The sequence below is a fragment of the Eublepharis macularius genome, chromosome 16, assembly GCF_028583425.1.
Source record: "Eublepharis macularius isolate TG4126 chromosome 16, MPM_Emac_v1.0, whole genome shotgun sequence".
Taxonomy (NCBI): domain Eukaryota; kingdom Metazoa; phylum Chordata; class Lepidosauria; order Squamata; family Eublepharidae; genus Eublepharis; species Eublepharis macularius.
In genome coordinates, this window is record NC_072805.1 from 6477387 (window position 1) to 6488504 (window position 11118).

Consider the following 11118-nt stretch of genomic DNA (forward strand, 5'->3'; position numbering starts at 1 on the left):
GTTACTCCTCTAGGGTCTTTCTTTGCAGGCAGTGGATTTAAGAGCTTGCACTATGGAAGATTTTCTCTCCTCTTTTGTTTTCATAAACCCCATCAGGGCTGCCTTTTCTACATGGTTCACACTGCTCTTTTCTGAAAGAATGCTCCCCATAAATTCCCTTGAATTGAATAGGGATGGCAGCTTGTGAGAGAGGAACAGCTATTCTATATGGGGACCCTGCCAAATGTTTCCAGAGTACATGTTACTATGTTTACTCATTTTTCTAAATGTAGGAAAGAGGAAATATTTTTTCCCAGTTCTAGGAGTCTGTTTTAGCTGGCTGAGGCCATGTGAGTGTAATGCCTTGGCTATGCCTTAGTGTGCAGCACCACTACCCAAAGCCCTTACTGCTGGACGTTGCCACTATTGTTCTTATGAGACCTGAGAACTTGTGCCACAAACTTCAGTTTGGGCTGTGTGGAAAACAGAAAAAAGCCCAAGAATTCAGAAGTTGGCTGTCCCTGAAACAGGCTGTTGCTGTGCTCTTCAGTTAGAGTCAAACAATTTAATTTTTTTGTGCCACAAGGTGGAGTCCCAGAAGCATCCAGCCAGATCTTGCGATTTCTGGGAGCCAAGCTACAAGTGACGAATGACACTTGAACGGCAGGTGAACAGACTCACGTGTATTCCTCCCTGTTCACTTGCACTCCACTTGCACTCCACTTGATCACGTGTGGAGCGCAAGTGGAGTGCAAGTGAACAGGGAGGAATACACATGAGTCTGTTCACCTGCCGTTCAAGTGTCATTCATCACTTGTAGCTTGGCCCTGAGACTGGCTGAAGGACATCAGAGTAGCTAGACACATGTTCATCAGGCTACAGGCCCCATTGCAAGGGGGCTGCTCATAATCACTTGTGGGGGAAGAGGTGGCTGTTTGCATTATGGGCTCAATTGCCAAGTCTGAAGTGGAAATTCCTGGAGATTTGGGGAGGATTTCTGGGGAGGGGATGATTTGGGAGTGGAGATGATTTGGGCAGGAGACGGGATGCCCTGGAGTTCACTCTCCAAAGCTGCCATTTTCTCCAGGGGAACTGATCTCTGCAGCCTGGAGATCAGTTGTAATTCCAGGAGATCTTTTCCGGCCCTCCTGGAGGTTGGCAGCAAGAGGCAATCTTGGTGTCTTTTGGCACATGCTGGCACCTGGCCTTGAAGCAGGAAGGTTCTGAAATCAAGTGGGTGACCTGTGTGTGTTTGGGGAGGGTGGCTCCCGACTCTCCCCACTCCAATAAGTGTTTGTGTTCATTCCCAGATACAAAAGGATAAAACCTTCCGGTCGAGCTTCTGGGATATGATGTCCTACTCATTCTTCCGGAGAATTGTAAACCAGTTCTTAGAGGAGGTGCCTGTAGACCCGGCAAGAGATGCGGAGGACCACGTGCAGAGCATGAAAGCGGCGTATGTGATGGAAGTCACAACCAGACTCACTGCTGTAGACAACCATCCCATGAATCTTGTGCTGGGCTTTGGATCGAAATACCTCAAAGAAAACTTCAGACCTTGGGTCTGCAGCCAAGGGGGATGGGTAAGAAGAACGCTCGCTCGCTCTATACACCTTTAAAATGACATTGATCCACGGCTCTGAGGCGAGAACTAGGCTGGTTTCAGGTTGGGTAGAAATGCTCAGATATTATGTTGTGCTTTGTAAGAGCCAGTTTGGTGTAGTGGTTAAGAGTAGGGATGTGCGTTTCGGCTTTCTGAATGCCGAAAGAAAGCCGAAACAAAAGTGTTTCGGCTTCTTTCAGGTTAGCCGAAACGTTTCAGAGAAAGCCGAAACGTTTCGGCTTATCCGAAAGAAAAAAAGCCGAAACGTTTCGGCTTCTTTAGGCTTTCCTTCGGCTTTTTCAATGGGAAAATGCCTCCGTCTTCCCGGATGCCTGGGGGAGGCATTTTCCCACCGAATCAGCCCACAATTGGTGAGGACCTTCCTCTAACTCCTCTCTAACAACCCCCCAAGTTTCAGACAGATTGGACTTTGGGGGGCCATGTTATGGCCCCCCAAAGCAGGTCCCCCTATCCTCCCATAAGAAAGCGAAGGGTGAGCATATTGTTAGCATGCTGCTGCTCATCTTTCTTCATTATTTCCTATGGGGAAAAAATGAAGAGGCAGGCTTCCTTTGCCAGGGGTGGCATTTTGCATGCAAAATGCCCCCCAACCCTCTGGGCCCCTTCTCCCACCCTTCCTCCCACCCCCCACCAAGGCTCAGCCTGCTCCCACTTGGGGGGGCCATTTCATGGCCTCCCCAAGTAGGTGCTCTCAGCCCCCAAAGTCCACCCCCTACAGCCCCACACAAACCCAATTCCCCCCCAGCTGCCACACACAGACCCAAATCCCCACATTAGCCCCTCACACACCCAAATCCACCCCCAACAGCTCCACACCCATAACCCCAGGAACAGGCTGGCAAAGGCCAGCCCTCTCCCTTTGTTCCCTATGCTGGGAACTTCTAAATTCTCTTTCCCTGGCCAATTCTGCACAGCCCAGGGGTGCCACAATGGTGGGCACACTTCTGAGTGCCAGCTGGTCCCTGTGAAAGAGCACCTGAACCACAGACACCCTTCCTCAAGTTCCCCCACCACCTACAGAGATGGCTGGCCAGCCAGCCCCATTGTTCCCTATGATGGGAACCAACTGCACAACAAAGAATAAAACACGAACAACACAAAATAAAGTTTTTTAAAAATTATTTTCTCCCTTTCAAAGTACAAGTAGGCAAAGCATTATGACACATTACACCAGCAGTCCCCCACACAGAAAAATAACACAACTCACTTAACATCAGAGAATCACAAAAGCACAATTCCTGTCAAAAACACTTTATTTCTTGAACAGCTTTAGGTTACACAGCAGGGGGGCACACCAAAGGGCATTCCAGCATTCCACCTCACAAAAATAACACAACTCACTTAACATCAGAGAATCACAAAAACACAATTCCTGTCAAAAACACTTTATTTCTTGAACAGCTTTAGGTTACACAGCAGGGGGGCACACCAAAGGGCATTGCAGCAGTATCTTACAAAAAAATAACACAACTCACTTCACATTAAAGAATCACCCCAAAAATTGCTGTCAAAAGCACTTTATTTCTTTAACTGCTTTAGGTTACACAGTAGGAAGGCACAACAGGGCATGAAAGCAGTGTACTACACAAAAATAACACAACTCACTTCACATCAGAGAATCACCCAAACACAATTGCTGTCAAAAACGGTGAAGTGGGTTGTATTATTTTGTGTAGTACACTGCTATCATGCCCTGTTGTGCCCTCCTACTGTGTAACCTAAAGCTGTTCAAGAAATAAAGTGTTTTTGAAAGGAATTGTGCTTTTGTGATTCTCTGATGTTAAGTGAGTTGTGTTATTTTTGTGTAAGATACTGCTGCCATGCCCTTTGGTGTGCCCCCTTGCTGTGTAACCTAAAGCTGTTCAAGAAATAAAGTGTTTTTGACAGGAATTGTGCTTTGTGATTCTCTGGTGTTAAGTGAGTTGTGTTATTTTTCTGTGTGGGAGACTGCTGGTGTAATGTGTCATAATGTTTTGCCTACTTGTACTTTGAAAGGGAGAAAATAATCTTTAAAAAACTTTATTTTGTGTTGTTCATGTTTTATTCTTTGTTGTGCAGTTGGTTCCCATCATAGGGAACAATGGGGCTGGCTGGCCAGCCATCTCTGTAGGTGGTGGGGGAACTTGAGGAAGGGTGTCTGTGGTTCAGGTGCTCTTTCACAGGGACCAGCTGGCACTCAGAAGTGTGCCCACCATTGTGGCACCCCTGGGCTGTGCAGAATTGGCCAGGGAAAGAGAATTTAGAAGTTCCCAGCATAGGGAACAAAGGGAGAGGGCTGGCCTTTGCCAGCCTGTTCCTGGGGTTATGGGTGTGGGGCTGCTGGGGGTGGATTTGGGTGTGTGAGGGGCTAATGTGGGGATTTGGGTCTGTGTGTGGCAGCTGGGGGGGAATTGGGTTTGTGTGGGGCTGTAGGGGGTGGACTTTGGGGGAGTAGAGGTGGGAGAAGGGCCCCTGAGGGTTGGGGGGCATTTTGCATGCAAAATGCCACCCCTGGCAAGACAAGCCTCCCCCAGATGTCAGTGGTAGAGAACAGAGCACCTACTTGGGGAGGCCATGAAATGCCCCCCCCCCCAAGTGGGAGCAGGCTGAGCCTTGGTGGGGGGTGAGAGTAAGGGTGGGAGAAGGGCCCCTGAGGGTAGGGGTGGCATTTTGCATGCAAAATGCCACCCCTGGCAAAGGAAGCCTGCCTTGGTGGGGGGTGGGAGTAGAGGTGGGAGAAGGGCCCCTGAGGGTTGGGGGGCATTTTGCATGCAAAATGCCACCCCTGGCAAGACAAGCCTCCCCCAGATGTCAGTGGTAGAGAACAGAGCACCTACTTGGGGAGGCCATGAAATGCCCCCCCCCAAGTGGGAGCAGGCTGAGCCTTGGTGGGGGGTGGGAGGAAGGGTGGGAGAAGGGCCCCAGACGGTTGGGGGGTATTTTGCATGCAAAATGCCACCCCTGGCAAAGGAAGCCTGCCTCTTTATTTTTTCCCCATAGGAAATAATGAAGAAAGATGAGCAGCAGCAATATGCTCACCCTTTGCTTTCTTATGGGAGGATAGGGGGATCTGCTTTGGGGGGCCATAACATGGCCCCCCAAAGTCCAATCTGTCTGAAACTTGGGGGGTTGTTAGAGAGGGGTTAGAGGAAGGTCCCCACCAATTTTGGGCTGATTCGGTGGGAAAATGCCTCCCCCGGGCGTCCGGGAAGACGGAGGCATTTTCCCATTGAAAAAAGCTGAAAGAAAGCCGAAAGAAAGCCGAAACAAAGCTGAAAGCCGAAAGCCGAAACGGCTAGCTGTTTCGGCTTTCGGCTTTATCCCCAGCAGCCCCACACCCATAACCCCAGGAACAGGCTGGCAAAGGCCAGCCCTCTCCCTTTGTTCCCTATGCTGGGAACTTCTAAATTCTCTTTCCCTGGCCAGTTCTGCACAGCCCAGGGGTGCCACAATGGTGGGCACACTTCTGAGTGCCAGCTGGTCCCTGTGAAAGAGCACCTGAACCACAGACACCCTTGAGCTAAAGCCGAAACAAGAATGCCAAAAAATTTTTCCTTGCACACCCCTAGTTAAGAGCAGTGAGACTCTAATTTGGAGAATCAGGTTTGATTCCCAACTCCTCCACTTGAAGCTGGCTGGGTGACCTTGGGTCAGTCACAGCTCTCTCAGAGCTCTCTCAGCCCCACCCTCCTCACTGGGTGATTGTTGTGAGGATAATAATAACACCTTTTGTGAACTGCTTTAAGTGGGCGTTAAGTTATCCTGAAGGGCAGTATATCAAGTGAGTATTATTGTTGTTGTTGTTGTAATGGATAACAGTTTCAAACAGAAGTGAGTACTTCTTTCTCTCTGGGGAATTGCCGTTTTGTTAAAGGGGTTAGGAGAATTCTCCACAAGATGCTTGTCAAATTATAATTCTCAGGGTTCTTTTGGAGAAGCTATGACTGCTACAAATGAGAGCCAGTTGGTGTAGTGGTTAAGAGCGCGGGACTCTAATCTGGAGAGTCAGGTTTGGTTCCCCACTCCTCCGCTTGAAGCCAGCTGGGTGACCTTGGGCTAGTCATAGGTCTCTCGAGCTCTCAGCCCCACCCACCTCACAGGGTGTTTTGTTGTGGGGATAATAATAACATACTTTGTAAATCGCTCTGAGTGGGCATTAAGTTGTCCTAAAGGGCGGTATATAAATCGAATGTTATCATGTTATTGTTATTATAAATCTGTAGCATAGATATGCCCTAGGGATCCCAGACTCCTGGTGGTGGAGGGAGATCCCCTGCCCCCGCTCTCCCCACCCTGCCCCCACTTACCTAACTGGTGGGGGGCACACACCTTCCCTGTGGGCTCCCCCGTGGTGCTGCGCAGTCCCGTGCGCAGCAGCCACCAGGATTGTGCCCATTTTGGCCAGGATTGGGGCTGCTGCGGAGCATGGAAGCGCTCCTGTGCTTCGCAGTGCCTGAAAACGGGCCTGATCCACGGCAGAACGGGCCCATTTTTGGGCGCTGTGGAGTGCAGGAGAGCTCCTGCACTCCGCAGAGCCCCCAAACAGGCCCGTTTCAGCATGGATCGGGCCCGTTTGGAGCCCCTGTGGAGCCTGGACGTGCTCCCAGGGGCTGCATGATGACGTCATCGTGCCTGTGGGGTGGCACGCGCGCATTTTGTGCATGCGCACCCCCTCTCCCCCCAAGGTGCCAGGCTCCTATCCCCTGCCCGGAGGTTGAGGAGGCCTCGCAACCCTAATATGCCTCATGACTTATTTGGGAAAGGAAGGGAAGGTGACTGAGTGCTTGAAGCGCTTGAATTGTACTAGGAATTATTTACTGCCATGAAGACTGGTCAAAGCAGAAGGTAACCAGAAGGGCAGCTCTCAGCAGCAGCCAGGGTCATAGCGCCCCCCGAAGAATGGATCAGTATCTGGTTTGCCCTTGCCAGGAGCTCCTCTCCTTTCCTCAATCAGTTGCACAGTTGGGGAAGGCATATGGGACCAGCTGAGAGGGGGCTTATGCACAGCCCTGGGCTGCAGCCTGGGCATGAAAAATTGCTCTGTGAATTCCATTAATCTAATCTCAGTTTTGAACTTCTGGAGAAAACACCAGACATTTTTAACAAACCACCACAAGAGCCACATGTGTAATAATAGGAACAGATAATATTGATTTTTTATGTAAAAGCACAGGACTTTCTTTCCCTCTGTGTCCGAAGGAGGAGATGTGCTTCTCTACCCTTGCGATAGCTCCTGGGGGCAGGAACAAGAGTCGTTCCAACTCTGGTCTTACAATGAGCTGATTTTCACTCAGACTTCCTTTGCAAAATACAGTAGAAATGAACAAGAGTCCAGTAGCACCTATAAGACTAACAGAATTTGTGGCACGGTATGAGCTTTTGTGAGTCACAGCTTGCGAAAACTCATACATGACCACAAATTTTGTTAGTCAGTCTTATAGGTGCTACTGGACTCTTGCTCTTTTCTACTGCTACGGACAGGCTAACATGGCTACCCATCTTGATCTATCTGCAAAATACATAGGGTTTTCACTACCCTGAGGAACAGTGCTTTCCACCTTGGCAGAATTGTGGCCGCTGGGCAGTTTTCAGTGTTTAATGGAAGATCAGGCTGTGTACAACTCAAGCCTCATTTTTGTTTCCGTGGAGGGAATGCCTAAGTCCCTTGTGATTCCTTTCCCACATTTTCCTTTGAGCACATTTTCCTTTGAGAGCCCCGTGGGGCAGAGTGGTAAGCAGCAGCACTGCAGCCCAAGCTCTGTTCACACCTGAGTTTGATCCTGGCGGAAGCCAGGTTCAAGTAGCCGGCTCAAGGTTGACCAGCCTTACATCCTTCTGAGGTCAGTAAAATGAGTACCCAGTTTCCTGGAGGTAAAGTGTAGATGACTGGGTAAGGCAATGGCAAACCACCCCGTAACAAAAAGTCTGCCAAGAAAAGTCATGATGCGACGTCAGTAATGACTCGGTGCTTCCACAGGGGACTACCTTTACTTTTTATCTACCTCAAGAGGCTTTGAATGGCAGTTGAAGCTCTTGCCTGGGGGTGCTGGGGCAAGCAGATGTTGCCTGCAAAGCTCTCACGCTTGGGTGCATTTAACAGCTTCACACCTGTCTTGGTGGGAAGAACCTGAAGTTGATTTACTCAGTGCATCAGGAAATCTGCTTTTCCTTCATTAATTTAATCCTGTAGAACTAGATCAATCCTCTGGGCAAGAAGCAATCTTGATTTCTTTTCGCATCTGACGAAGAGAGCTGTGATTCTCGAAAGCTTATGCTACAGTAAAGTTGGTTAGTCTTAAAGGTGCTACTGGACTCTTTTCGATTTTGCTACTACAGACTAACATGGCTAACTCCTCTGGATCCTTGATTTCTTTTGACACGCACTGATTCCCTTAGCCATGCCTTGTGGTCTCTCTCATGCTTGCTAATCCCATTGCTTTTGCAGTCTCTTACGTTACCTGATGGGCACCTCAACTGATATATTGTGGGAGGTGTGTGGTTGGTTACACTGTTCCCTTGCCCTGCTGAGAACTCCAAAGTACCTAGAACTGTATTAATGTGACTTTTCACTTTCAGGAAAAAGCTTTGGGATTACTGGACGAGGACGAAGTGGAATAATGGAAGACTATGCATTCCAGGATATGGATCTTAAGTTGGAACAGCCCATTTGTGGAAGGAGAGAGAGGAAAATACAACTTTGGGAGTGGATCCCCTCAAAGCGTTACAAGATTTGCAGCGCCCTCCTAAGCAGACTTACACCCTTCTAAGCCCCCTGACTTCAGTCCACTTAGGAGGGTGTAACTCTGTTTAGGATGGCACATTTGGTCCCTTTCAGACAGCTCCTTGACACTGATAGGTTGCTCGGTGCGTGTCTGATGCTGCTGTGTACATGGCTCTTCAGAAGAGGGAGTGTATTTTGATGTGACATTCCAGCTTTTGACTTAGCACTCTTCAGGATGCCCTCTTTGGGAAGAGAAGCACTCCACTACTTTTCTCAATATGCATTTATAAAGAAAATAGCCATTAAAAGGGGGCTATGGATTGGAGGGTGAGGAATAAGACTGCTGGGCTCAGCAAGGGCCTGGCATTTCAGCAGCTGTGGCCTGTCCTGGTAGTCGTAGAGAGCTGAGACTGAGAATGGGCAGAATCATACAGTGTAGTTCTTGCGGAGTTCTTGCAGGCGAACAGGATGTTGGAATGTTCTCTTGTAAAAACTCAAGTGCCATGGAGGATGTTCTAGAGTAACCTTTCCCTGCTTATTCTTGCCTCCAGATGATTTTCTACATGCAGGGAGATATTTACAGGGAGGAGTATTTGCATATGCAAATATCCTACCTGCAGCCTGGTGGCACAATCCAGCAACAATCCAGCAACAACTGGATGTTTTTGCAGCTCCCATGATCCACTTCTGGGCAGTGTAACGGAAATGGCTGAAATTCAGCTATGGGAAAGTATAAGACCATTAAATATAAGCCAGGAGTGGGGAAGTGATGAGGGCCAGAAGGGAGCCCCTTTTGAATGTTTGTTGAAGTGCCCTTATCATCTGAGCCTCTTGTTGCTCATATCATACTTGAAATGTTTCTAAGTGCTTCAAAGACTTGAAATGCCCATCATAGACACTCATCCCCTTCTGTGCTGAAAGGGCACGGATCCTTGCTTTCTGGGTTAGAAAGAGGAGGCCTCAGGTCAAAGCCAGTCCCCTCACCAATAGGGCCTGGCACATGAGTTTCCAACCCTGGGGCGAAAGAGGGGTATGGAAGTTCTCGTGTCCACGGTACTACAAGGGCTTGCTAGCAGACCTCTTAGGACGAGGTGAATATGGGCTCGGGCTCTTCAACTCTGCTTCTGTTCTCTGTGTGCTCTTCCAGGCATTCCAGTTGTTCCCAGGGTTTATTAAGATTGTCCTGGACGACAACAGGGTAAAGGTGTAAAGGCTTCAAAACTGAGAAATGCTGAATACATTTCAGGATCAGATCCATATTTACTGTGAAAGAGACTACCCTCTCTTCATTTCCAATCTACCTGATTCACCGGGCAAATGCAATATTGCTGAGGGTTTTTTTTAATGGAGTTGTGCCAGCCGAGTGTAACTGATCACACGAACCTTGGTCAATAACCTCCATTCTGAGCAGGGAAAGGCATAACATAGCTTGACTTTGGTTGGAAGCTGGCTAGCATGAATCCCTTCACTCTGGCTTTTGTTCTGCCCCTTCATGCAACGAGGCAGGATGTGAGACGGAAGTGCCAGATGAACACTGGCTCGAAGGAGGTGGTACGCTGCAACCATTCCCCAAAGACACAGCTGTTTCTCATTTTCCCCCCCTCTGTGCCGTGAAAGGGATTTTCTTCATCAGGAGCCAGTACAGAAAACCACTAGCCAAGAAAGCTGGCTTCAATTGAAGGCCTGCTTTTAATTTGATTTGGACATGCATCATGGCTGAGTTAAATACTGCAAGGTCTTGCTTCTCAGTGAGAAAGTAGCTTTGGTTAATGGTAGACAAGACATGTTGATTTGGAATCCATTAATCCTAATGGACAAACCCATTTTATTAGCTTTGTGGGTGCCAATGAGAATGACTAACAAAACCATTTCGGAAGGAGTCATCGGCTTGTTGGGTGAAATCTGATTAATTCTGTCCCATTCTGGGTTTTCTTTTATTTACTCCTGCCAAATTAGTCCAAAATCTGATTCAGGGATGAGCTTCCTGCAATTCTGTCCAAGAGATTTAATTTGTTATATTAAAAAATAATAATAATAATCTTTTTTTATTTGTAACAGTTCAAGATTTTCAGACCTTACAGCTCAGTGCTAATGTAAATAATACCTCAATTTATAAATATCCCAGATGAAATGGGAGGCCAGAATTTCTTTTATGGAAGAATAGATTGAAAAATAGTGTGTGTGTGTAAGGGAGGGTGTGAGCTATGGTGTCAGAGCAACCAAGTTGAACAAAGTTGTAACCGTTTTCATCAAACTGATTGTACAGTTTTACCATCCTTCCCTTTGGCAAATGTAATGAGAAAAAAAAAATGAAGTGACTAAGAACTCATTTAATGCAATAAAGAACCAGAAAATGCATTTGAAACAAACACATTTAACAGGGATTTGGCAACTTTAAAAACAGCAGCCAGGAAATTCAGCAGCAGAGATCTCACATCCATTTCTCTACCCAAGCGCAGATTCTATCAGTTGCTCTTGGAACGCTTAAAATTCACCCACATATTTCCTACACAGCAAGTGGCCTCTAGTCAGAGGAGAATCCCTGTGGTTAGGAAGCCATGGGAGAGATCTGCCCACGATGTCGCAGTATATGGCAGCTGTGGACAACAGCAAATTCCATGTTGGGGCCTGTTCAGCAAAGAAGTGAAATAAAAATGCTTTATATAACCGACAGCAGCCAGGTTTGGAATAAATGTACTGACCCACCTCAAAAAGGATATTCTAGAGCTGGAAATGGTACAAAAAGGCCAATCGAAATCATCAGGGAGTTCAAGGATCAAGTACGTTTCATATGAGGAAAGATGTTTTAGGGTTG

General features: G+C 47.8%; 1 protein-coding gene across 3 annotated transcripts in view; it reads left to right on the top strand.

The window, feature by feature from the left end:
- Nucleotides 1–10915, top strand: part of BCL2L14 (BCL2 like 14) — a 38538-nt gene extending 27623 nt beyond the window's left edge. For all 3 annotated transcript variants that reach the window (XM_055000161.1, XM_055000160.1, XM_055000162.1), the window contains exons 5-6: nt 1290–1562; nt 8159–10915. In XM_055000161.1, coding sequence (XP_054856136.1) covers nt 1290–1562; nt 8159–8200 — 315 coding nt within the window. In that variant the 3' untranslated portion in view covers nt 8201–10915. The remainder of the gene's footprint in view (nt 1–1289; nt 1563–8158) is intronic.
- Nucleotides 10916–11118: the final 203 nt, after the last annotated feature.